The sequence below is a fragment of the Peromyscus californicus genome, unplaced genomic scaffold (genome assembly GCF_007827085.1).
Source record: "Peromyscus californicus insignis strain IS unplaced genomic scaffold, ASM782708v3 Scaffold_2__1_contigs__length_46816999, whole genome shotgun sequence".
In the NCBI taxonomy this organism is placed as follows: Eukaryota; Metazoa; Chordata; class Mammalia; order Rodentia; family Cricetidae; genus Peromyscus; species Peromyscus californicus.
The window spans coordinates 14,166,328-14,194,225 of NW_026294540.1; the positions used below are offsets into that span (position 1 = coordinate 14,166,328).

At 40.2% G+C, this 27,898-nt stretch overlaps 1 protein-coding gene across 3 annotated transcripts; it reads right to left on the reverse strand.

Moving 5' to 3' along the window:
• Positions 1-4,747: 4,747 nt before the first annotated feature.
• Positions 4,748-27,892, reverse strand: Rsrc2 (arginine and serine rich coiled-coil 2). Of its 3 annotated transcripts, XM_052755406.1 has the most exons (12): positions 27,758-27,889; positions 23,770-23,862; positions 23,211-23,367; positions 21,572-21,615; positions 20,702-20,779; positions 18,849-19,061; positions 16,857-17,060; positions 13,809-13,931; positions 10,731-10,810; positions 8,235-8,467; positions 7,523-7,612; positions 4,748-5,684 (listed from the first exon to the last, which is right to left on the reverse strand). In XM_052755406.1, the coding sequence occupies exons 5-12, from the start codon at positions 20,707-20,709 to the stop codon at positions 5,505-5,507; spliced, it is 1,131 nt and encodes a 376-aa protein (XP_052611366.1). In that variant the 5' UTR covers positions 20,710-20,779; positions 21,572-21,615; positions 23,211-23,367; positions 23,770-23,862; positions 27,758-27,889; the 3' UTR covers positions 4,748-5,504. The 3 variants fall into 3 exon arrangements, with proteins under 3 accessions (XP_052611366.1, XP_052611365.1, XP_052611364.1); XM_052755405.1 differs by lacking the exons at positions 20,702-20,779; positions 23,770-23,862 and having other exon boundaries at positions 8,235-8,464; positions 18,849-19,039; positions 27,758-27,892; XM_052755404.1 differs by lacking the exons at positions 20,702-20,779; positions 23,770-23,862 and having other exon boundaries at positions 18,849-19,039; positions 27,758-27,891.
• Positions 27,893-27,898: the final 6 nt, after the last annotated feature.

The following is a 27,898-nucleotide window of genomic DNA, read 5'->3' on the forward strand; positions in this document are numbered from 1 at the left end:
TTTGCATTGCACACTGGGATTGATCATTTTTTCAAACGATTCCGAATGAGATAAAACAATATGGATTGTCCGCGTTAGGCGTCCGAAAGCTGAAGAATCAGAGCCGGATACATGGTTTATGACAGATTGTGGTACGTTTGCCCCACGTCAGAAAGAGAAAACAGGAACTCTAGCTTTGCTGCAGACGTTTGTGCTCGTAGACACAAGCCACTTTGGTTTATTGTGATTGTTTTATTTTTTAAACGAATGTAAGCAAAATTAGGTCATTACATTGTTTTCGATTTCTCTCAGGGGGCTTTTTGTGGGTTCACCATTCATTCATTCAATATATATTCACTGCTTGTAATGTGTCAGACACTTCTCTAGGACCAGAGTACTATGTCTGCCCTCCCGAACGCTTAAAAAAACAAAAACCAAACCCAGAAAACCCCGTAATTATGAATGTTTCTGCTTTCTTGTCGCACGGGGTTTGAATGGCTATTTGTCATCACATGTTAAAAATACAGGAAATTATAGCGTGTAACAAAGAAACAATATAGTTAGGTCATCTGTGGCATAGTTAGAATCGGGAATTCAAGGGCATCCTCAGAGACAAGGTTGAGGTGAGCCTAGGCTACATAAGATAGCCTGTCTAGCCTCCCTTCTTAGAAAGAAAAAGAAAGAAGAAAAGAAGAAAAAATACCCTGTTGGTTTCTGTCAGTGAAGGGAAGAACACGAACTGAAATGGGAAAGATTAAGTGGGCAAATTGGTGGCCGGGGTAGAGAAAGAAAATGAAGATAAAGGCAAAGTGGAGCACAGTGAAATCTGGAACATTAGCCAAGTTTTCCTAGACTGCCTACCAACTAAAATCCTAAAACATTTTAAACAGATGGTACGTTCCTAATAGCAAACTTACCTTTTGATAAGATAGTCTTGATTAAAAGATAGAGCACAAATGAAATAAAACAGTTCATTGAGGCTAGCAAACAGACTGATAGGTTTTCATTGTAAAGTAGGAAACTGTAGCTTGTGGGGACTGGGTGAGGGTGGGGTCCTAGAGATTGTAGCTCTGATTTGTATGATGCTGAGGGTTTACACTCCGGCACCGAAAAGAGGGTGGGGGAAGCAAGTTTGGATTATAGCAGCAATAGTGGTGGGGGAAAAAGGTATGTAGAAGTAGAAAATATTTAAAAGATAAGAGCAAGGGGCTGGAGAGATGGCTCAGTGGTTAAGAGCACTGGCTACTCTTCCAGAGGACCCAGGTTCAATTCCCAGCACCGACATGCCAGCTCACAACGGTGTGTAACTCCTGTACTAGGGGATCTGATCCCCTCACACAGACATACATGCATATAAAACATCAATGTACATCAAATACACATAAATAAATTATAAAAAAAAAAGATAAGAACAGAATGTGTGTTGGTTAAAGGTATTGAGAGAAAGGGAAAAGTATGTAGTTGCCAGTGTTGGGACTTAAACTGGTCAAATAAGTGGTCATTTGAAATAAGTGGGATATGGAGACATTTGGGAATGGAGATGGTTTTATTTTGATGTGATACCTTGAAGCTGCAATTCATCCTACAGACAATAGAGAGGAAACTAGGCCTGTGGAAGATCTATTTTTTAAGTCTTTTTTTAGTGGTGTTGGGTATTAAACTCAGGACCTCGTACACACTAGTCAAAAGTTGACTTGGGCAGTTGTGGTGAATGCCTTTAGTCCTAGCACTCGGGAGGTAGAGGCAGGTGGATCTCTATGAGTTCTGGTCTATAGAGTGAGTTCCAGGACAGCCAGAGCTACACAAGGTAACCCTGACTCATAAAACCAACCAAATAAATTAAAAAAATGTAAAGGGGGGAGGGCATTACTTATTGGAACATGGATAAATTAAAAGTAAATAGGGGGGCATTACTTATTGGAACATGGGTGACTTGCAGATAGCTCCAACACCAAAGTTTCACTCTCAATGATTTTTTTCTTTTTTTTTTTTTTTGGTTTTTCGAGACAGGGTTTCTCTGTGTAGCTTTGCGCCTTTCCTGGAACTCACTTGGTAGCCCAGGCTGGCCTCGAACTCACAGAGATCCGCCTGGCTCTGCCTCCTGAATGCTGGGATTAAAGGCGTGCGCCACCACCGCCCGGCTTTTTTTTTTTTTTAAAGGTTTATTTATTATGTATACAGTGTTCTGCCTGCATGTATCCCTGCAGGCCAGAAGAGGGCACCAGATCTCATCACAGATGGTTGTGAGCCACCATGTGGTTGCTGGGAACTGAACTCAGGACCTCTGGAAGAACAGCCAGAGCTCCTAACCTCTGAGCCATCTCTCCGGCCCCCATGATTTTTTTCTTAAAGGTCTTGTTAGCGTATAAACAGAGGACATGATGGATCCATAATATAGTTCAGTGGAAGGTCTTTATTGGGATATGAAGGAGAGAAGTCAGCGGCATTAGAAAGAGTTCAGAGCAGAGAAAGTATAGTGAACAGAAAATGGCTAACAAGCCAGATGGTGGTGGCAGAGCCCTCCTGGAGGGAGTTTAAGGCAGGGGAGATGGGAGGGGCTAGGGTGGACTTTGAAATGTGTTAACAGGTACAGGCACTTGTTTTTCCAGCCATGTGCTTTGATGCTGATCGGTACCACAGGTAGCCATAGGTCCCTTCTGTCAGAAGTAAGGAAGATGAGTTTCACAAATTCCAGAGGAATGCTGCCTTTTATCTGCCAGAAATCCTATTTCTGGCTCTTTGGACTGCCTTTTGGGGTGTGGGGAACTGTTTGCTTTGGACCTGACAGATGGAGATTGATGAAGGTCACATGAAAATAAGAGGCCGATCTCTACAGAGGCATACTGTCTAATCAGAATGAACCCAGTAGTCTCTCCAGAGTAGAGACGTGCACTGGGGGCTTGGAGTTTTATGTGCCAGAGAAGGGAATTTGGGGGTGGGAATATTTCAGTCTGCAGACCTATTTCTGTTTTCCCAAAGAAAATTTTGGTGGAGGTCCTCCTCATGCTGGCATGTTTCAGTTCTCCCGAGAGGGTCTAGTGAGATGTTGATCCCCTCAGGAGCCTTCCTGCTATTGTTATCTTCTCAACTCTTCCAGCTCCAAGTTCTTCAGGCCACCTGAGGCTTCTAGGTGATTAATCCTTTAAGGTCTTACAAGTTTATTTTTTACATACAGACTTGCATGATCTCTTTCCCTGGGTAGATGGGTCACGAATAATCCACTCTAACATTAAACATCACTTAGCCCAATTTAACGAAGTCTGCCCTTCCAGTGATGGAAACCTTTAGCACATGCTCAGGATGTATTTCCAGATCAGTCTGTGACTGTTGGAGCCAACCTGGCAAAAATAAGAACTCAAGAAAATTTTATCAAGAAAATTTTAATGGGTGACTACCAATAGAGCTGGTGGTGACTCATCTTGCCATCAGTGGGCCAATGAGTGGGAAAAAAAAAATGTGCTGGGCAAGTGGATCTGAGTTTGAGGCCAGCCCCAAATTCCAGGACAGCCAGGGCTATACAGAGAAACCCTGTCATAATACAGCTTGGGGAATGGCTCTGTTTGCAGTGATGGTCTAGGAGACTTTTGAGAGGTCATGTATCCCAGTTCATTTGGTGCTGGGGATCAAATCCATGGCTAGGCAAATGGAGCAACTGCACTATATTCCCCAGGCCCTTACGAGTTGCCTAGGCAGACCTGGGGCAATCTTCCTGTCTTAGCCTCCCTAGGGATAGGATTCCAGCATCTAGCCTTTCTTCCCTTTCTCCAAGAGGCATAATTAATAGAAGGAAAACAAATGTCAGGCTTTTGAGGAACTATGGGGGTTGGATTCATGATTAAAAACTACAGAAATGAGCTAATAGGATGAGCGGGAGATCGAAAGGATTTTCATTTAAACTAAGCATGTTACCCTTTATCCTTTATATAAAAGAATTTTCTGGTCCTGTTTTTTGCCTGGATCTATGTGTACCATACATGTGCACTGATCATGGAGGTTAGGTGTCAGAGCCCAGGTAACACGAATAAGAATTTGCAGGCTGTCATGTACTGGAAACTGAATCCAAGTTTTTCAGCCTTATTTATGAAAACTTTTTTTTTTTTTTTACTCAGTCTCTCTCTTGCAGGCAAAGCTAGGTCAGTATATCTAGTTCAAAATTAATTCTCCTGGCAAGTATGCATAAAATAATTCTTGTGGGGGGGGGGGGGGGGTGGCGGCGGCCGCCGCCTTTAATCCCAGCACCAGGGAGGCAGAGTAAGGTGGATCTCTGTGAGTTCAAGGCCAGCCTGGTCTACAAAGCGAGTTCCAAGACAGACTCCGAAGGTACACAGAGAAACCCTGTCTCAAAACAAAAACAAACAAAAAATTTTAATTCTTGCCTGCAGCTCCTTCCTTTGATCTATGTAAGTCATTCATCATCATTTTAGCTGGATGTTCCTTACATAAACACCCTCACACAAAACAAGATTTCAAAGCTCTAGCCTTCCAGGTGCTTGGGTTATTGACCAGACTACCACACTCAGCTCCTCAAAGTTGTTTCTAGCCAAGTGGTGGTATTTATGCTTTTAATCCCAGCATTCGGGAGAAAGAGGCAGGTGGATCTCCGAGTTTGAGGCCAGCCTGGTCTACAGAGTGAGTTCCAGCACAGCCAAGGCTATACAGAGAAACCCTGTCTCAAAACACCCACTCCCCCCCACAAAAAAGTTGTTTCTAATGTCTCAGTTTCTGATAAGACTGCAAAGGGATAATGAGCAAGTAGCATACAACAGACTTGTCATAAGGCACTTTATTAATATAAAAGTGCTCACATCCCTTTAATGCATTAACCTACTTCCTGAATAACATGGACTAACAAATACTGCACATCAATTCTGCCTTATAATAGGAAAACTACTATAATAATAAATTTGCTCCATTCACCTTCCCTTTACATTTCTGCGCACTGTAGTATTGCTTATACCCTAAAACAGCTGCTGTAAAAAAGCATTATAGCCAGTGTTTTTTAATTGTAACATCAACGCTACATACAACAGACTCAAACAAGAACACCAGGTAACTTAAATTAACACCAGTTTTGAGAAAACCATTTTTATTATCACTGCCCAGCATATGTGTGCAGATTATGTACCAAATGGCCAGATCTTCTAAAGAACATCTACTTAACATTTCTTTCATGTTTCAAGAGATGAAAATAACTGTACAAGGTTAAGTACAAAAGTACACAAGACAGCGGACACGAGAAAATCTATGTATGAGATTTTATCCCACCCGAAGCTTTAATATATTTGAAAAGTAGAATTCATGAACTAAAAAATATTGTCCTTCTATAGTCCTGTCAAGTTTAATGGAAGTGGGTTTAACCTGATTACAACACTAACACCAGTATCACTGATCTGATATTTACAAAAAAATCGTATTTTTCAATAAATTAAAGTCAATGCAACACCCATGCAAGCTAGAATACTAGCTGTTTGGTGAACAAGGACCTGACATCAGAACAAGTCTATAAAGTCCCAAGTTGATATTTTTCAAACTGTATCCATTCCACGCATTGAAGATGTGAAACCCAAACCCATTCCTCTTTGTGTGTGGGTTTGTGATCTTGCCATTTCATACTGAGCATCAAGATTTCGAAAAACTTCTTCTTGTTGCTTCAAAGTCTTGTAACTTTCTTCGTCAACCGAGCTACAGCCAGCTTCATCTTCACTCTAAATATCATACAAACAATTTATTTTTTAACTTTTATTATTGTGTGCACGGTTGTACTATCTGCATGTATGTTGGTAAACCATGTGCGTGCAATGTTTGCAGAGATCAGAAAAGTGTTGGTTCCCCTAGGACTGGAGTTACCAACAGTTGTGAACTGCCATGTGGGTGCTAAGAATTAAACATGGGTCCTCTTGAAGAACAAGTGCTTTTAACAGCTGAGCCATCTCTCCAGTCCCAGATATAAAATAGTAACCTTGATAGTAAGTTATACATGCAAAGACACAGCACGATGACAAACAATAATTTCCTGTTAGTGGTGCGGTCAAGAATAGTGCAAAGACTTAAGCATATAAATGCCATATATAGAGTGAAATAGGGATACACATGTTTCAGGGACAGAAGTATTAGCTATTTTATTGGATGTAACAGGAAAAAGCCATGCAGGCATTGGTGGGGTGGAGCACATGGAGATTACTTCGTTAAAGTAAAAGCCAGCTGGGGTGGGAGAGATGGCTGCTCTTCCAGAGGCCCTGAGTTCAATTTCCAGCAACCACATGGTGGCTCACTACCATCTATAGTGGGATCTGATAGTTGTACATGCAGATAGAGCACTCACATTCATTAAATAAATAAATACCAAACAAAAGCCAGCTTAAGTTAAACATCTCCTTCAACAAAGAGCCCATTTCTTTGTATCTTTCCAGGGCTTGCATCAAATTAATTCTCTACACATTAATGGTTAAGCATTTCTTTGTGTAGCCTTGGCTGTCCTTGAACTCACAGAGATCTGCTTGCCTCTCCTGAGTACTGGGATTAGGAATGCACCACCATACTAGGCTACTTTTCATCTAAAAGAACATTACTATTTCCCCCAGGAAATTCATTACTCCTCTTTAAACTTTCATCAAAAGACCAAGAAAGATCGGAAACAGGTTTCTATGTAGCCCAGGCTATCATCCAACTTTCTATGTGGCCTAAGATGATACTTGGCCAGGTAGTGGTGGCACATGCCTTTCATCCCAGCACTCAGGTCTACAGAGACAGCCAGGTCTACACAGAGAAACCCTACTTCCAAAAACCAATGAACTTGACCCACGTAGATCCTTAGGACTGCTAAGCAAGAACTCTACCTAGAGCTAGATGAGGATATACATCAAGATCCTGTCTCAAAACAAAACAAAACAAACAACAACAACAAAAACCAAAAACAAAGGAACTAACAACTGAGCTACATTATCAGTCCTGCTTTAGATTTTTTTGTTTTGTTTTTCTTTTTTTTTTTTTAAAGATTTATTTATTTATTATGTATGCAGAAGAGGGTGCCAGATCTCATTACAGATGGTTGTGAGCCACCATGTGGTTGCTGGGAATTGAACTCAGGACCTCTGGAAGAGCAGTCGGTGCTCTTAACCTCTGAGCCATCTCTCCAGCCCTTGTTTTGTTTTTCAAGACAGGGTTTCTCCGTGTAGTTTTGGTGCCTGTCCTGGATCTCGTTCTATAGACCAGGCTGGCCTCGAATTCAGAGAGATCCGCCTGGCTCTGCCTCCTGAATGCTGGGATTAAAGGCATGCACCACCACTGCCTGGCTGCTTTAGATTTTTTAATATAGGGTCTCACTAAGTAGCCTCAGCAGGCATCATCAAGAGACATGTCAAAACAGTCTGTATTGTCCAACAGTAAGGATAACTATGGCATAGTCATGTCTATGAGATTAACTTGGAGAAGAAATATCCTCAACTAAGTACTTGGAACTGACACATGACTGAAATACTTTGAAGTCAGAAATCAACGAAGCCGAAAAAACATAAGTTAGGATCAACCCTAAGGCATAACTCACCTTAATTCCCATTAACTTCCTAAATTTGACATTTTGGTCCTTGTTTCCAAAATTCAATTTTTCCCATATTTCAGCAGATTGAGATTTGTCCTGTTAAAAAGCACTGAATTTTAGAATATGTAAAACTTAAAAGTTTATTATGCTATAAATTCCACAACATAGGCAAATCAAACAATTTAAAGAATCCTATTACTATAATTTATAATTATCTTAACACTTGTTAGAATTATGAAGGAATAAAACCTAAATGAATACCACTTCATAATATATTCCATGCCTACTGAGACAGCATTGCACTCTGTAACCCAGGTTGTCTAGGAACTCCTGATCCACCTGCCTCAGCCTCTCAAGAGCTTGGACTAGAGGCATGAGCCACCATGCCTGGCTCACTATGTATCTTTTAGCAAGCTGCTTAGTCTCCACTCCTTATAAATGTATGTAAACAATTGGTTTTCTTCAAAAGCTTGGTTCAAATGAATTCAACATTTAGATATTCCAAAACAATATTATCATTCAAAAAAGGTCACAATTGAGAAGCATGCAAATGAGTCATATTTTTTTTCTAAGTTACACACACACACACACACAGTTTCAGTTTTAATCATGGCAAACCTGAGCATTATAAACTGGCTCTTAAAATGACAGCTTTCACTCCAATCTGTTTGATGCAATCATTAGCTAGTGGTGAAATGACAAGGACACAAGAACTTACGCCTTCTTTCTTGCCTTGCCAGAGCATTTTCCTCTTTTTCTCTTGCTCAGCAAACTTCATTGGATTCACAGCGGCTGGGTTATAGTAGCTGGGCACAGCTATGCCGGTCTCTGCCAAGGCTTTGGCTTGCAGGGCTGCCATTTGAGCTGCCATAGCTATCTGAGGAGTCACTTGTGTTCCTGACGCCAACAGTGCAGCAACATTGAGAACAGAACCCCCAGTGGCTGCAGCTGCTGAAAAACATACAATGGATTTTAAAAGACATAGCTAATTCACACAATAGTAGTGTTTGTATTTATATATATATATAATATATATATATATTATATATTATATATATATATAAAAAACCTTACCATTTATAAAAGGGAAAGATAATTTTCATCAAATAAGGAAATGTTAGCAAATACATGTTAGTGTGTTCATCAATAGATATTTGCTTATTATTGCCAAAGAAATGTACACAAAATAAGGCAGCATGATTTCAGTAAAATGAACTAGGGTATGTATGTGATTTTTCAAGACAGAGTTTCTCTGTGTAACAATCCCGGCATCCACTTTGTAGACCAGGCTGGTGCTGAACTCAGAGATCCGCCTCCCTTGGCCTCCCAAGTGCTGAGATTTAAAGGCGTGCATCACTACACCCAGCACCAGTAGCATTTTTTTTTTTTTTCTGTTTCTCTGTTTTGTTTTGGTACCTTTCCTGGATCTCGCTCTGTAGACCAGGCTGGCCTCAAACTCACAGAGATCCACCTGGCTCTGCCTCCCGAGTGCTGGGATTAAAGGGGTGTACCACCCCCACCTGGCCCACCAGTAGCAATTTTAATTAAAGCATTTAGAACAATTTTGGCATTGTTCACACACAAGAGAGGGTATTGTCAAGTTCTAGAGACGTGCCAGACTCTTCAAATAAGTTGTCAATCCAGAACATAGCCGCCACCTTCAAAGAAAAATATTCTTGGCTGGATGGTGGTGGCAGCATATGCCTTTAATTCTAGCAGGGGCAGGTGGATCTCTCTGAGTTTGAGGCTAGCCTGCTCTACAGAATGAGTTCCATGATAGCAAAGGCTACACAGAGAAATCCTGTCTTTAAAAAAAAGTTTGAGTGTTTGTTTTCCTGTATGTATGTGTACCACATAGATGTCTGGTCCCAGAAAGAACAACAGAGCACTGGATTTTCTGGAATTTGAGTTACAGTTGGCCCTGTGCTGTAATGTGCGTACTAGGAATCAGACCCAGGTCCTCTGGAAAAGCAGCCAGTGCTGATAACTGCTGAGCTGGCTCCTCAACCCCCGTCTTCTTTCAAGATAGGGTCCTACTGTGTAACCTGACTGGCTTGGTACTTGCTATGTAGACTATGTTGGTAACAAACTCAGAGACTGCCTTTACTCTGTCTCCTGAGTACTAGGATGAAAGGCCTGAGGCACCATCCCCTGCTAGAATACAGTCCTCGTAAAAAATTCTTTCTTCTACACCTTGTTTTTGCAAATAGTAACAACTTTGAATTTGCAGGGAGCCTCCTAAGTGGTTATGGGATACCATATATATCTGGCTCTAAAAGTTCTTAAGCTAACATAAGAAGTCAGCTATGGAGGTTTATTACCAGGAATAACCATTATTCACTCATCAAAAAATTATCTGTTTTTAAGACAATGAGACAGCTTGGTGGGTAAAAAGAAAAACGTGACCACTACGGAACTTACAGGAGGAAGAGAGAACTGACTCCAGAAGTTGTCCTCTGACCTATACATGTCACCATGGATGGCATCTAAGTGCTTACTTAACATGGGCACGTGTACACACACACACACACACACACAGCCATTAAAAAACAAAACATACAGAGGCCGGGTGGTGGTGGCACACGCCTTTAATCCCAGCACTCGGGAGGCAGAGCCAGGCGGATCTCTGTGAGTTCGAGGCCAGCCTGGTCTCCAAAGCGAGTTCCAGGAAAGGCGCAAAGCTACACAGAGAAACCCTGTCTCGAAAAACCAAAAACAAAAAAAAAAAAACCAAAAAAAAAAAAACAAAAAACAAAAAAACAAAAAAACAAAAAAAAAACCAAAAAACCAAAAAAACAAAACATACACCTTTAATCCAAGATAAAAATCTTATCACAATAAAAGAACAAGGGGCTGGAGAGAAGCAGAGGTCCTGCTTGTCAGGAATAACACAGGGGCTTCTCTCTCCAGTCATACACATTTACACACACACACACACACACACACACACACACACACACACACACACACACACACACACACACACAAATTTGTTTTGTTGTTGTTATTGCTAAGACAGGGCCTTACTATTCAGACCAGGTTGGCCCTGAACTCTGTCTCTCCCAAGTACTAAGATTGAAGGAGTATAACCACTCAGGGCCATAAAATGGTTTTTGAGAAGATGAAAACACTCTAAAGGTGATTTTTCCTATTGAATTTTCTGGATTTTTCAAGTATTTTTTTTTTACAACCATGCAATGCACCGTTAAGTTACCTGCAGCCATCTCTTGCTGTTTTTGCTTTTCAACCATTTCCTTTTCTCGTTGCTCTTGTAATTTCTTTGCCCTTTCCAACCTATCAAAGACAATTTAAAACAATTTGATGTAAAACCAGCATGTATCTTCATGTATATACACAAACATTTTACACACAGAACTTGAAAATTAATGAATCATATCCCTCCTATTAAGATTAGGTACCAGTCAGTTAAAGAGTATATCAATATAATTCTTAAACGTCATTATTCATTTTAGAACAATGGGGGAGGGTTATGTTGTCTATGTTGGCCCTGAACTGCAGGGCTAGAGCAGGCTACGGACCAGGGATGCAAACTTTGCTATATTCACCAAAGTAGTATATGCTCTAATGTTTAGAAATTTCTGTGTGTGTGTTTTTTTAGAGACAGGGTCTCAAGTAGCTTTGGCTAGCCTGGAACTCGTGACACTCCTGTCTTTACCTAACATTGGGATTACAGATATATGCCACCATGACTACTCTTAAATAATTGCTGAACTTGTTAAAAGCAAAATTTTTATATATCCTCTAACTCTCACCCTAAATGCTTAAAAAAAAAAAAAAAAAAAAAAAGCAAAGATAAAATTAAAAGCCTGCAAACCACATACTGGTACTAGATAAATTATGTATATGTTTAAGTGGTAAAATAATATTTATAATATACTGCACAGGGAAGAATGAACCTGAATAAAAAGTCTATTTTATATTCATTCAAATAAAGGATCTCTACAATCTTTAGTTTAGAAGATGATACGCAAAAACCCTTCTTGGGGGCTGGAGAGATGGCTCAGAGGTTAAGAGCACCGACTGCTTTTCCAGAGGGCCTGAGTTCAATTCCCAGCAACCACATGGTGGCTCACAACCATCTGTAATGAGATCTGGCACCCTCTTCGGTGTACATAATATATAAATAATAAATAAATCTAAAAACCAAAAAAAAAAAATTAAAAAAAAAAAAAAAAAACCCTTCTTAACAAGCTACTAAATCAAGAAATCTATGGTTAGCAAGAGAACTGGTAACATAAAATAAAAATTTCAATACAAAACAAAAATGAATTAATGAATTATACTTTACACTAAATTACCATGTTTTGTCAAATTCATTTTCCACACAGCAGATAGTAAGTAGTATCACTTAGTTCTTGAAAGAGAAACCTGTCATATGGTCTCATTAATTCAGTCCAAATCAACCAGGATTGAGGAAATGGTTATGTTTTGGTGTTGAGACACTAAACAGGTATTTGCAGTTTTTTCCTTTCCAGAGAGTGACTCATGTAGTCCTGGATGGCCTCAAACTCAGGTAGTGAAAATGACCTTAGATTTAAGACAATTCCTGCTTCTCCATCTAAATGCTAGGATTAGGTATGTGCCACACTGATTATAGGCAGGGTCAGGGAACAGAGGGCTTGTGCATACTGGGCGAGCACTATATCAACTGAAGTACATCCTCAACAGATATTTGTTTTAAAAAGTACTTAAATTTACAAAAAAGATGTTTTATAACCTATAATCCTTGAGAATAAGTTTCTGATTATGTTAATCAGCAAAATAGGTCACAAATCATTTATTTCCAAAACTGCTTTAAATTCTGACACTTAAAAAACCAAAAAAGAAAAAGAAAAAGAAATATACAAGTCTCTTTATGGGTTTTTTGGTTTGTTTGGAGTCAGGGACTCTTTATGTACCTCTACCGTCCTAGACCTCTCCATGTAGCCCAGAGTGGCCTCACACTCAGTGATCTGTCTGCCTCTGCCCTGTGAGCACTGGGATTGAAGGCATGAACCAATACACTTCAAACGTTTTTTTTAGAGGGCTTTCTGTCTACCTGTAACAGCAAGATCACTGATAATTAAATCAAACAGCTTGATGGTAGTAACAACGATTTTCTCCTTTTTGGTTTTTAGAGACAGGGCCTCATGTAAGCCTAACACTGCCCTCAAAGTATCCATGTAGCCAAGAACAACTCTGAACTCCTGATCTTCCTACCTGTCAATGCAGGGATTACAGATATGCACCAACATATCAACCCTGCAACTTTACCTTAGTAACAATTAAAAAGAAAATATAATAGATGCCCGTATGTAAGAAAGAGTAAACTTCAATGCTTAGAAAATACTTTAAGTTAATAAACCATCATATATTAGGTTTTTTAACTCTGTTGCGTGAAAGAAGACAACTATTGGTCTATAGGTTGCACTTGTAGGGCCAATGCAGGTCGGAACCAACTCCATTCACTGAGGTGAACGGATGAAGAAGGGGTCAGCTCACACCTTTGCTGCTGCTGTTCAGTGGAGTTTCTGCCAGGCTGGCTTCACAGGGCAGCAGCACATCGGGTTACACTGTGATAACTGTATTTTTATAATGAAAAAAAATACAAACTCAATTTTGTAAGAAAAAAAAAACCCAAATCCAAAAAATATAAATTTTCAGAATATGCAAAAAATTGCAAACAAGTGCTTGGCTTTTGGCCTCCTCCTGAGGCAGCTCTTTGGCCCCTGCACATTTCTGTCACAGACCTGCTCTAATGTGGCCACATAACTGCCCAACACTCAAACAGAAACTTTGGAAATGCAACGTTCTCTCTATACTACAAGATAATAAACTGGCTTATGATATGTATCTACTAAAACTAAAATCTAGTGACAGAATTCTCAGTGTTCAAGTGTTTTGTTTTTAATAAAGAAAAAAATAGTAAAGGAAAAGACAACTCAGAGGTTCCTGAACGATTTAAAATTCAAAATTTTCAAATGCAAAAGACTGAATCTTTGTTTTTTTCATGCGGGCGGTGATGGTAAAAATATCAGTTAATCACAAAGGCAAAAACTTCTCAGCCTTTCTGCACATGCAAATTAAAAACAAATGACAACAAAATTCCCAACTAAAAACCTACTTATATAGCTCTGAATCACCAATGTGCAACAGTATTTATGGTTAGATTTTCTGGGGGTGAGTGGGGTAGGGAAAGGATTATCCTCTGAGTTAAAAGCATTCATTTGCCTACACAATTGACAGCTATTCAAAAAGGAAAAAAATGACTTAAATGGGAAAATAGACATACCTCCTAGCTAAAGCCTCCTGGGCATCCATTGCTGTGTTTCTGCCTCTGAAGGGAGGTGGACTAGGTGTCCGGCTTAGGCTTCTGCTAAATCTTCTTGGTTTTTCAATCCTCTTCTTTCTATCTCTGAAATAACCAGTATTCTGTGTCTCATTATGGCCATCCAATAATTATCTTCATAAAAACTAATTTTCTTTACATAGCTCAACAAGAATCAAACGATACATCAAAAAATATGTAGAGGCTTTAAAAAAATCTGCATATATGCCTGTGCACTATTTACATGCTTGGTACAAAGGCCAGAAGAGGACATCAGGCCCACTGAATTGGGAGTTCCAGATGGTTATGAGCAACTACGAGTGCTGGGAATTTAACAAGAACGGCCAGTGCTCTCAACCACTAAGCCACCTCTCCAGCCCCAATCAATACATCTTTCATAGTGATTCTAAATTCCTTACACATATGGCCAGTTAATATCCATGTTACAGCTGGAATCATACTGGCTAGTTCCAACTTTCTGCCTACATATCCAGTGGTGCAAAGATTTGCTTCATAATCCTGCATGTTAGTATGCACACAATGAGGATTCAAATATTCCTACTATTTTTAATGTCTCAGGTAATAGTTATTAATTGCTAAATAGGAATTTGTAACAGAAAAAATTCATCTGATGGGGCTGGAGATGGCTCAGTGGTTAAGAGTGGTTAAGTTCAGGTCCCAGCATGCATGCTGGGTAGCTCCCAACTGCCTATAATGTAACCCCAGATGAAGGGAATCCAGTGCCCTCTTCTGGCTTCCACTTGTAAGAAGTATATAGGTCCTTGTGCTCAACGATAAGCAAGAGGCAAACCAGGAATGCTAAACACACAGTACTGTCCCAAGAAAACACACCTGTTTTCTGCATAGAAGGCTGGGAATAGACGTGGTTAATAGCCTGGTGTCTTTCTGGGCCATGTGAATGGCCAGGCAACACCAGCTTCCACAGATCCTTATCTTGATTATTTATCTCAGTCAAGCACAGCACTATCCTCCTCCCGAGTCTGCTTCCTTAATCTATAGAACCTATCTTCATGGAAGATGTAACTTGTACAAGAGTTTCAACATAATCATTTCTTAAGTTTTGCTGTGTTAATTATCACCAGGAAACATTTTTCCAAATTGTGCTGTGCTTAAATATGCCTAAAATAAACCATTGGGTGCCAGACTCTCAAGGTTTGAACTAACACCAGCTACTGAGCCAAGTTGAACTGGACTTCCTTCTTGCCTCTAGCAAATGGACAATTTGCTGGCCACAGTATTTAAGGAGACCCAACATCCACTGACATCTGCATACAAGGGAAATATACACCCATACACAGAACAAATCTTAAAAAAATAAGGGAAGGAGGGTCAATGTCCTGGACCAATAAAAACATCCAAAGTGAGCCGGGCGGTGGTGGCGCACGCCTTTAATCCCAGCACTCGGGAGGCAGAGCCAGGCGGATCTCTGTGAGTTCGAGGCCAGCCTGGGCTACCAAGTGAGTTCCAGGAAAGGCGCAAAGCTACACAGAGAAACCCTGTCTCGAAAAACCAAAAAAAAAAAAAAAAAAACAAAAAAACATCCAAAGTGAACTAACTGCTTGAAAGGCAATTAAAAATGAGTTACAAGCCGGGCGGTGGTGGCGCACGCCTTTAATCCCAGGACTCGGGAGGCAGAGCCAGGTGGATTTCTGTGAGTTCGAGGCCAGCCTGGGCTACCGAGTGAGTTCCAGGAAAGGCGCAAAGCTACACAGAGAAACCCTGTCTCGAAAAACCAAAAAAAAAAAAAAAAAAAAGAGTTACAACAGAGTATATTTGGGAATATATATATATGTACATACAAATACATGTATTATGCACATAGTAACAACTGATGAAGAAACCATGAATTTGAAGGAGAGAGAAGGAAGGGTATACAAGAGGGCTTAGAGGGAGGAAAAGGAAGACCCTCTTTCCAACCAAAAATGATCAATCAAAAAGACAACAACAACCAAAAAAACCCCCCACAAAACGAAACAAAATTTTAATCCCAGAAACCATGGGGAGGCAGCCAGGCCAGGGCTAAAGTGAGACTCCAACTTGAAGACCAAACAAAAACCAAAACCAAAGCACAAAGGAATGTAAACCACGCCATAAAACAAGTGTAAATGATAATGATAAATAAATTAAAAAGGAAGAAAGCTGGTTCAGTGAGAAATAGTACTTGCTGTGAAAGCAGGAGGACCGGAATCCAAACCCCTACCACCCATGAAAATAGCTGGGCATGGCTATAACCCTAGTGTTTGAGACTGTGGGGACAGGAAGACCCCAGGAGGTTGTAGGTCACCCTAGCTGAGTCCGCATATCAACAAATAACTCGAAGATCAATAGAGGACAACAGCTGATAGCCCCTCCACAGGTGGGCCACACACCCACACACCCACTCACCCCAGTAGCTAGAGATGACTCAGTGGATAAGAACACTTGCTGCTCTTGTAGAGGACCTGGCTTCAGTCCACAACCACCCATAACCCTAGTTCCAAGGGATTTGATGGTCCTCTTTTGACCTCAGGCACCATGCATGCAGGCAAAACAATCAAATACATCAAACAAGTAAATTAGGAAAACAAAACACAAATAGCCTGATAATATAGAGTATTAAATTAGCCCTTGTGATTTAAAAAAAAAAAAAAAAAAAAAAAGGAACGTAATTGCTGGGTGTGATGGCAAATGCCTTTCAGGGCTACACAAAAAACGCCAAATCTCAAACCAAAACCAAACCAAACAGAAAGAACATAATAAATTTTGTTCAAATCACATACTGTGTAAGAATGTGTATAGGAAATGTTTTCTGTGGTGCAGGGCACAGAACCCCTGGACAAAGCATAATAAGCATGCTCACTGAGACACACCACTAGGCCCTAAGTTTGTTTTTACTGATGATGTAATGATTTAAAATATTTTAGATCTATCAGTAGATAATGTGTTGTACAACTGAGAAAAGGTGGATAGTGAAGAGCACGATATACTTTACTCAGGAGGATGAACACTTACCGACTTCGACTTCTTGATCTGCTCCTGCTTCTAGTCCTATGCCTGTGTCTGGATCTCGATCGGGAACGTGTTCTAATCCTTCGTTTTCTATCCCGGCTTCTAGATCTTGACTTCTTCCTGTCTCTGCTTCTGGATCGAGACTTTTTTCGATCCCTACTCCTGGACCGAGACTTCTTCCTCTCCCTGCTTCTACTTCGATGGCGTCTGAAATTCAAGTGCATAAACTTTGAATTGCTTATAGTTGCCTCCCTTTTTAAGTACAGGGTCTTACTATATATCCCAGGCAGACACTGAACTTCTGTCCTCCTACTTAATTCCTGAATGCTGAGACTGTAGGCATGTGTAACCATGACAAGCCCATAATTATCTTTTCCACTGCACACCTTATAAAGTGGTTAACCAAAAAACAAAAACAAACCAAAAAACAAACAGAAAACCAAAAAATGCAACCAAGACAGAAAAAAAAAATTTACTCTGCACTGTTTACAGATTAGGAAAAGGGGTTTCTTCACCCTCAGCCATCTTGGTTGGGCTCTATCCTGTACAAGGAGGACCAATAACAAAAACAAAAACAAAAACAAACAAACAAAAAAAAAACACTCTGTAGTTGGATTCACTTTAATGCCAATTTGTTATAAAAGGTACAAGTAGACTCTGACTCTGGAGCGCAAATGGTCATTCTTACTAACCTCCCAGCTTTAGCTTAATTTAAAATAAAATTTTATGCTATGTTGGCCAAAACTAGCATCTATCACTACAATGGTAAAAATACTCAACTGGGCACATGAAAATTACTACAGAGCATATGCACTGGCTGTCACTGATCCAGCTGTTTCTGATATCAGAAACACAACAGAACAGACTGGTGAAAGCAAACTAGAACATTTTTAACACAAGTTTGTCAAAGTTTATTTTAAAAAACAAAACAGAAAGGAAATTGACCCTTATGTCAAAGTGTATCAAACATACAAAAATATTTGATATCACACAAATTATTGCCCAATAATTATTGCTCACTTGGGAGGCAGAGCCAGGCGGATCTCTGAGTTCGAGCGCAGCCTGGTCTACAGAGCAAGATCCAGGACAGGCACCAAAAGTGCACAGAGAAACCCTGTCTCAAAAAAACCAAAAAAGTAACAGAATCAAAAAGTAATAAACCTCTTTTTAAAAAATATACAACAGCTAGGTGGTGGCGCTGCACACCTCTAATCCCAGCACTCAGGAGGCAGAGGTATGTGGATCTCTGTGAGTTTGAGATCATCCTGGTCTACAAAGCAGATGCCAGGACAGCTAAGGACTGTTACACAGAGAAAACCCGATCTGGACACCTCTAATCCCCAAAACCAAACCAAACCAAAAAACGAAAATGTAGAACAGAAGTTAAAGAGGTAACAAATTTTACACCAATCCTATAAAATAATAGTTTCTGGGTTAATAAAGTTTAACAACGAAACGTTTGTTTCTTCCTTTTTTTAAAAAAAAGACTTATTTAATGTACATTAGGTTTTGCCTGCATGTATGCCTGTATGAGGGTGTCTGATCCCCTGGAACTGGAGTTGCAATTATGAACTGCCATGTGGTTGCTGGGAATTGAACCCTGGTCCTTTGGAAGAGCAGCCAGTGCTCTTAACCGCTTGAGCCACCTCTCCAGTTCCCACAATGTAACCTTTTCAATACAAGGAAAAAGGTTAAAGTTCATCTAGCCACTAATTAAATGTGGCTTTGGAGCCACTTTTGGATTTATGAGAAAGACCCAAATGGATTTTCTTCCACTGCTGCGGACTGAATCCCAGGACTTTGGACATGATAGTTCTCTACTACTGAAATATATTCTAAGATTCTAAAAGCCTTCAGATATCAGCTGGTAAAGAACTACATTAAGGTAGTGAGAAATAACTAATACCCTATCTAAGATTATGTGTGTAATGCTAGGAATAACCTACAAGTTAAAGGTACTGGAAGGCACCGAGGCTCACCACCCAAACTAGTTACCTTTCACGAGACCTAGATCTTGAGTGACTTCTGCCTCGTGATGACTTCCTTTCTTTGCGTTTGTGTCTGTCCTCACCATTTTCAGATGAATTTAATCGCTCTCTTCCTTTGTCAGAAGAATGTTCTTTGTCATTGTGCTCCTCAGACTTATGTCTCTTAGAGGACTTATCTTTGGATTCATGTCTTCTTGCCTGTTTTAACAAGAAGTTGGTTCTTTCAGGAAAATAGTGCAACAAAAAGAGTTAGTATGGGTATCAGTAAACAAAAATGTTGTGATGCAACATTAGTAACCTTAGGAATGTGTGGCAAATAATAAAATCATCTAGTTTCATATCACCTAAATGTTGCATATGTAATTACAATTTTCTGATTAAGATACAAAATTGCAGTTTGTTCCCGAAGTATTTTTAAAATAATGATTTAAAAAATAGATACTGAAAGCCATGGTTCAAGTGGAATCCTCATTCTTAAAAAATTAACAAAACCCATTCTAAATCCAAAGGACACACTACTAAGTTTAAAAAATAGGTCCAGGTGTAGTGGCACACACCTTTAATCCCAGCACTAGGGAGACAGAGGCAGGGAAATACCTGAGTTTGAAGCCAGCCTGGTTCCAGAACAACCAGGGATACAGAGAAAAACCTTGTCTCAAAACAAAACAAAACCAAACCTTTCCCCCAACCACAAAACAAACAAATAAAAATAATGGAACTGAGGGATGTACCTCGGCAGCAGTGTTTCACTAGCCTGCATAAAGTCCAAGGTTTAATCCCCAGTAACAGCAAAAAGAAACAAAAAAAGAGATAATAGTAAAAACACAAAGCAATGCTTCACAAAATGCACTTCAAAAAAAGCAGCAAAGTCTACTTTAACAAAAAGTTAATACTTACTGCTATTTCAAACTATGCGGAGTAGCAATGCCCCCCTCAACTAACCTCATTTCTGGCCCCATTCTCTCCAAAGACCTTATCTTTCAATGTCTACAAACCAGGGAGCAATCACTTATCAGCCTGCACAATCCCAACAGGCTTACAGCTCTGTTATATTTTCTGAACCTACGGTTGAAAACAGCACTACCATTTTTAATTGAGAAGCAAAAAATGTAAACCAGGGGTAGCAATTCCTATGTCATCATAAAATACATACTTTGAACTTAAGTGTATGATCAAATCTCAACCTTACCACTCAAATGTCAAATCTGGAATTATTATTTACTTCCCAACCCAAACATGTGAAAGCCACCTTGTGAAAGCTTAAATCCCCCACCACTCAGGGTTATTAAACTTAAATCTAAGAGAAATTCAGATCCTCTAAACTGTTCTCCTATTTCATAGAAACAAGAGGTGAAAACACAAAGCGGCACAGTAACTCAACTGGGCCAGGGACCCATCCTTTGTTGCTCAGGCTACCATTTCTCCACTGTAACACAACACAGATATTTCCCAAAATAGGCCATAGCATATTGCTTTTGACTAGAGGTTAACTTTAAATACAGAGTCAAGAAACGAACAAACAAAAAAACCAAAAAAGTGGAGTCAATCATTTAGGAACATGCACAATGATACATCAGAAAATGATCATAGTGATTTTTTATCTTGCAGATTAACAAGAGACCTGGAGACACGAGCTAAACCTTAGTTTCAAGACCAGTTCTCTATGACCTTACAACTTTCTCAACTCTGCCATATATTGGCAGACTAGAAATGCTATAAACGGTTCAATTCCAGAAACTTTAATAAGAGTTTAAACCAGTTTTCAAACATAACATTACTATTAATTTTATAAAACATTAAACCCTTAACTGATTTAAGATATATTTAAGGGAAATAGGAGTTTGAATGACTAATAGTTACCTTATCATGAAGTAGGCTTATTATTTTGCTATCTGAGTCTGCAGCGTCTTCAGTTCAGTCTCTTCGCGCATTAGCACGCTGAGTATGATTTATTATAGAAATGTTATCATGTGAGCTAAACAAAATAGTCATTTTCACAAAAACTCTCCTAAATTAAAAATTTAACAGAGCTTCCATTAGGGGACGAGGTGAAGTCCCTGCCCATATTGGATTTCGGAGTCCCTTGCCCAGCCCCCTGAGGCTCTTTTCCCTTTCTCACTGCTGATTTTCTTCCTGGGTAGCTCAGTCCTCATCTTCTTAGGTGGGGGAGGCAAGTTAACTCCTATGCAGTACAGCTGCTGCCTCTGTTTTTCCTAAGGCTGTAGTGAAAAGTCACCTCTCCAGCTGTCCCTCACATTTTTATTCCAACAGCATAAGGCTGACTTCTGGACTAGCTTCACTAAGGAAAAGAAAGGAAACTCAGTGCTTTCAATGAAGAAAAGGAGCCCACAAATAGAATAATGATAAAGATGACCGACACTTAAAAATCTTGAGCAGTTGTCAAGGATACGGAGACCTGGGACCTCAGATTAATTAATGGAAGCTCTGTATCACAGGCCTAAAAATCCAGCTTATTCTTCATATGCTATTTTTTATTGTGAATATTTTCACAATATAATAAAAGTTAATAGCTTTTGAAGGCACTTTTTATATACACAACTATCTTCTTGAAAAATGATGAATCCAAATCATGCTTATTTAAAAACCCAATTAACCGTTTAAATTTCAAGTTTTGGTACTTACCTTGACAATGGCAAATAGTCACACAAACATTTCTACCAGACACTTTACAAGAATTTTAAAGTACCTATTCACTAAAGTGTTAATTACCTCTTTGCTTCTGCTCCGGCTCCTGTGTTTTCTTCCTTCATTATCTGCGAACACACAAAAAAGCCAAAAATAACATAAACATACACAAACATCTTTAACATAAATTAAAAAAAAAAAGGGGGGGGGGAAGCAATCAAAACCACTACTTTCGAAATTTCTAGTGAGGGCTGTGTCTTCCAAAGACTACATTTTCTTTTAGTCACTCCCCCTTCCCCTTCCCTTGAAATAGAATGACTTTATGTTACCCTGACTGGCCAGGGACTGGCACTTGCTATGCAGACCAGGCCTGGCCAGTTTATTACTACTTATGTGTCCATGTGTACAGGTCAGGAGCTGGTTCCCTCCTTTCACCTTTATGTGGGGTTCTGAGGGTTGAACTTTGGTTGTCAGGCTTACACATAAGTGCTCTCCCCACACTAAGCCATCTCACTGGATGTCAACTCCTGGCCTTCACAGACCTCTCACACACAACATACCACACACATACTAAATAAACATCCAGATATATTCATGGACATGTATGTGTGTACATAAAAACTCCCAAAACAAACAAAAAAAAATTAAAACAGATTTGGGCTGAGCACACACAATCCCAGCACAAAGGAGCGTCAGTCTGGGTTAAATTTGACATGATTTATAGTTAAAAGGACGTTAGCTAGAAACTTCCTTTCTCTTATTCTTTTTTTTTTTCAGGCAGGGTTTTATGTAGCCCAGAATGGATTTTAATTTTTGATCATCCTGCAATGTCTTATCAAGCTTGAAAATGTTCACTCTAAATGTGATCACAATGCCCAAGAGATTTAAACATACTAAAAAAAAAAAATCTTTGCAATGTTAGGCTCTGCTGTGTATTATGCTCATTGTTAACAGCCTGACACAGGGAGAATGCTGGGAGAGAAGGGAGTCAGGGCAGTTGTGAGTCGTGTGAAAAATGAGGTAACAAGCCGTGCAGTGGTGGTGCCCTCCTTTAATCCCAGCATGTGGGAGGCAGAGGCAGGCAGATTTCTGTGAGTTCGAGGTTAGCCTGGTCTACAGAGTGAGTTCCAGGACAGTCAAGCCTGTTACACAAAGAAACCCTGTCCCCCAAACCAAAACCAAAACCAACAAAAAAGGCCACAAGCCACGAGTCACATGGTAAAAGCATAAATAGAAACATCGGTTAATTTAAATGTAAGAGTTAGCTAGTAACAGGCCTGAGCTATTGGCTGAGCATTTTTAAGTAGTAATAGTCAGCCTGAGTTGGTTATTTGGAACCAGGAGATCGGGACAGGAAACATCTGATTACAATGTTCTTATGTAAGCTAGGCACTCCACACTAAAGTCACCACAGCCCTGCTTTCTTTCAACAGCAAAATGTTTGCCTTTAAGGCTAGTTACTTGAGACACTGTCTCACTATTCAGCCTAGGTTAGCCTGGAACTACTATGGAGTCCATTCTGTCCTTGTAGCACTGCAGGGCTTGGGGTGTGATGAAATGGTAGGGACTACTCAGCAGAGTACGAGGTTCTAGACTTAGTGCTGGAAGAAAAAACAAAATGAAACATCCCCATGTAGGTGCTACAACACATAGTTACAGTGTGTTAAGTAAATTCAGAATATACCACTATCTAGGCAACGTTTCAGCCCATCAAATTCCTTACCTGATTTTCGCTTTCTTTCTCTTGATCTTGACCGTGACCTTGAATAGTGATGTTTTGAGGTTCTAGGAGAAATAGACACATCTGACTGCTCTTTTTTCTTTTCTCTATCCGGGGATGTCTTTTCTGGGGCTAGTCCATCTCGTTCTGCATCAGTAGCCTAAAAGTTAAAAATAAAAATCAAAGTTTGTAATTGCATTTCCAATGTCTCTTGGTTTTTAAAAGGGCAAGGAATGAAGACAGTTGAGTTTTACCAGAAAAGAAAACCAAAACCTATATATGGCTAATTTCCAAGTGGACGTATATATAGCAAAGTAACAGGTATAAAAATAAAAAGACTTGGCTCTTGGTATTTCCAATAAATATTTAAAGAAACTATAAAACTTTAGATGTGTGAATTAAATCTGCTGACTTGCCAGCAATCAAATCGCTGTTCATTATTATTAAAAAGCTATCTAGAATGAGCTGTTAAAAGGTTTATAGGTACTTAGAACTATAAGATATTAAAGCAGCATAGGGAGCATTTCTAGATTATAAAAGAATAAGCAGAAAATTACCTTACCTGAGAACCTAATTAACCTTCTTTAATGAAAATATCCCCTTGGCACAGAGGTACAGCAAAACATGTTCTGCCTCTCCGTATTTATGCTCTGGGCTATGGAAACATCAAGCCGTTTCCACGTTAAAGCATTTTATAGGCAATATTACAATATAAATTTTATTTTGCAGTGCTATGGATTAAACCCAGGGTTTCATGATTGTTAGGCAAGTTCTCTATCACTGAGGTAAGTCCCAACACTTACAAAACCAAAACAAAAACACAACGGCACACACATTTTCAGAGACCTGATTCACCTAAGGTTCAGTTTCTTGTCACTTTCTAGTTCACAGAAGGCCACCTATCTTTGTACTCGTAACAGCAACCAGCATAAAAGCCCACGAATAAATGCTCAAGATGTGAATTTCAGTTGTATCCCCCTCACTAAAGCTATTTATGGTAGAAGATGTAGGTCAGTGGTAGAACCGCTTGCTTCAAGTATGAAGATCTGTCTTAAATCACCAGTGCTGGAAAAAAAAACCTCCAACCACCACCAGCCCTGCTTCTGAGAACTGTGCAATCCAAATAATGTCTTACCATAGAACTACTACAGAGGGGTGCAAATGATGTATAACAGTACTCATGTATGAAATGCTAGAATATTTTAATTACAAAGAAAAGTCCTGCGTGGTGGCGGTGGCGCACGCCTTTAATCCCAGCACTCAGGAGACAGGCATGTGGACCTCTCTGAGTTTGAGACCAGCTTGGTCTACAGAGCTAGTTCCAGGACATCCAAGGCTATAGAGAGAAATCTTGGGGTGGGGGTGGGAGGACACAAACGAACAACAATAAAAATTACTAATGATCTGATTTAAGCTGGAATAATAGAAAGTATCTTATTTTCAAGTATATACTAAAACCTGAAAGTTCCCTTGAATTGAGTTTCAGATAACATTTCATAGGTAAGACAAGCCCTGAAACGGCAATTACAGATACATACCACCAAACCCAACATTTGCTTGAATTTTGGTAAGAGGCACTGGAAAACAAACAGATCTGAACCGTATGTAGTGGAACCGCAGGTATCTGACTGGAGAAGGAAAATAACAGGAAAATAAATCTGTTCACCCAGCGAACAGATGCCTCAGGACAGGAGTTGGCAAAGACATTACTTTTCTGCAGAACTCTTGTGCTCTTTTCTTTCTTTCTGAGACAAAGTTTCTCTATGTAGCCCTGACTGGCCCGGAATTCATCCTGCAGACCAGGCTGGCCTCAAAATCAGGTATCTACCTGCCTCTGCTGGGATTAAAAACCCATGTCATTGAGCCCAGAAGAATAATTTTTTGTATTTAAAAAGGTTGGTAAAGCAAGTAAACAGTGTGAAAGATTGCACATTACCCATAAAACCAAAAGTATTCACCAGCTGCTCCTTTTCACCAAGTGTTTACCAATCTCTGACTTAGGACTTCAGGGGGAAGATAACTACAGTCTTTCATCAAGAATCATGATTGACTCTTTTCCCTTGGGAAGATTAGTCCAGAAAATAAGGTACCAAAATAAAGGAAGTGTTTTATTTTACTCAGGTATAAAAATGGGTCAAAACCAGTACCAGATTCCAATAATAAAACTACACACTTTGAAACAGGACAGATTTGGGGGCTGGAAAGATGGCTCAGCAGTTAAGTACACATAATTAAAAGGACAAACTTATAACTGGAGGTGAAATGCATAAATTATGTGCTAAACTACCACCTGTACACCTCAATAGGAATAGTAAGAAACAAAAAGGAAGCTAGCTGCAGGGGAGGTTCTTATCCCACTAGCCATGCTCTTTTTTTCCAGGACTGGAATAATTTTGTGGTGAAAGGCATTCATCCGTCAGAATCAAGGTCAACCTTACTTTACAGCTGACAACCAGAAACACTAGCGGATGCCCCTAAAATACCGCAATCTCTCTGTCTTTGCTACCCACTAGTGATCCATGTTGCTCTATTACACCATTAAGAGTGACAGTGATCTAAAACACATTTTCTTTCACTCTTGTTCTCACTAACCTTAGAAAAGACTTCAGATTGGCCTGAGATATACCCTCTCAACCTAAAAAAGCACTTCAAACATAAATCACAGGCACCACCTCCCACCGAAGCTTTGAGGAGGATGCCTGCTTTGTGTTCACAGTGGCCCTCAAACTTTACAAGCGCCTGCTGCAGCCTTCCAGTTGTTAGGATCACAGCCATGTAAAACACGCTCATTTTCCTGAGAACCAATAGAGAACTGAAAACTATAGAAAAAGACACCATTTAGTCCACTAATGTTTATTCTGCCACAGAAGAACCACTATGTGACACAGGTTAGTAGTTGTCACTTTCACATGGAAAAAACACTACGGAACAAAACCCACACCATTAAACACACGTAATATTAGATGGTCCCTGACAAAATACAACTTTCATTTTTCTAAGGATATTTACAATACAAGGAAGTCCTATTAAGCAAAACTACTCAGCTTTACTTCAGTTTAGCAGAAATCCCTAAAAACACGGCCTGCAAACTGCCTTCTATGTAGTTGCTGGGTCTGTGAGAAAGCCACCCATTTCTTACAATGTATATCTTGAGCTGGGCGGTGGTGGCGCACGCCTTTAATCCCAGCACTCGGGAGGCAGAGCCAGGCGGATCTCTGTGAGTTCGAGGCCAGCCTGGCCTACAAAGTGAGTTCCAGGAAAGGCGCAAAGCTACACAGAGAAACCCTGTCTCAAAAAAACCAAAAAAAAAAAAAAAAAAAAAAAAGTATATCTTGAAAACCCTATCTGAAGCAGAGCATGTAAATGCTTTCCCAACGCAAAGGAAGGTAAGCAGCATACTCAATATTAGGCCAGTTCTCTGGGGGATTGTCTTTACAGTAGAGGACACTGCGGAATCCAAGTATTCGAATTCATTTATGGAGCACAAAAAACAACACTACTCTTTACTTGAAGTATATGAAGAGGCCCAAGACACAACTTAGAAGTACCAGTCCCACAATTTAAAAAAGCTTATCTACTCTTTGAAACCTCATAAAAATTACTTTAAATTCAACTAGACATAAAGAGTAGTGAGATGCAGAAAAACGACTCGTACCACTCTAATTTCAAATATTCCAATTATCAGGAAGAGCAATCCTTGTCTACAATATGAAGTTAAAACCTTTTAGTCAGTAAAAGGGATGAATACATAATGCTCAGAAGAATATTTTCTCTCTATAACTAGAAACAAAACAATCACAGGATGATAGGATTCATTAAAAACGGGCATAGCATATCCTGTCCAAAGAGGCCACTTAGGTACGGTTTTGATATGGGTCAAGAAAGGGGTCTTCAAAGAAACAAGGCCCCGCGGTTCTCAAAGACTTAAAATGGAAACACGAGTCGCTCTGAGGCACAAGTACCAGGGAATGGAACTGGATAACTGGACAAATTTTCACTCTTTAAGACAATCCCAACTCCAGCCGAGGAGAAGATCCACACCGACAAACACTAAGCAGGAGGAGGCAAAGTACCCCATCTCACTAAGGGTTCGCTCAAAGGCCTGCGACTGTTTCCTCACACATCGTCCCTCGAACAGACTGCCTTTCTGACCCGATACTTTCCAGAGACGCCTTCTGGCCTTTTCCAGTCGTTATTTCTCCAGTGGAAGCATAGACTCAGAAGCCCTACCAAAGCGCGACACATACCCCTAGTCTGGGTCAACGAGATGAATCCCACAGTTCGGTGGGCATCTGAAGAAACACGGGATGAGGGAAGGGACGAGGAAAGTTCTGGAAAAAAGGAGCCATTCCCTGCGGCTCCCCACCCCCATCCACACCGCCTTACCTCCCCCTCCCTGCAGCAGGAAGCCATGATGGCGAGCGCAGAAAGCGGCCGCGGCGCCATTTTGTCCACACACAAGCACGGACCGCAGCTCCGAGAGCTGTTCACTCTGTGTAGAGACCCAAACAAAACCCTAGCCCTGGCTTCAGGCTCGAGTGAGTACCTACCGCCATTGTTTTTGGGTCCCGGCCGCTAAGGCGGCGCCTCCGCTGGACGCGCTCAACAGTACTGGCCGCCCCGAAGCTTCGCCACAGACTTTATCTCTGGCGCGAGAGACCCGGATGGCACAAAAGGGATGAGGCCTGGCG

Bases quoted from the DNA above. Each gene is read 5' to 3' on its own strand.
- Rsrc2 (XM_052755404.1), bottom strand. The intron at 7,613-8,234 runs GTAAGTTCTTGT...GCTTTTTAACAG, and splicing joins GGCAAGGCAAGAAAGAAGGC to GACAAATCTCAATCTGCTGA. The intron at 5,685-7,522 runs GTGAGTTATGCC...TATGATATTTAG, and splicing joins GGAAGTTAATGGGAATTAAG to AGTGAAGATGAAGCTGGCTG.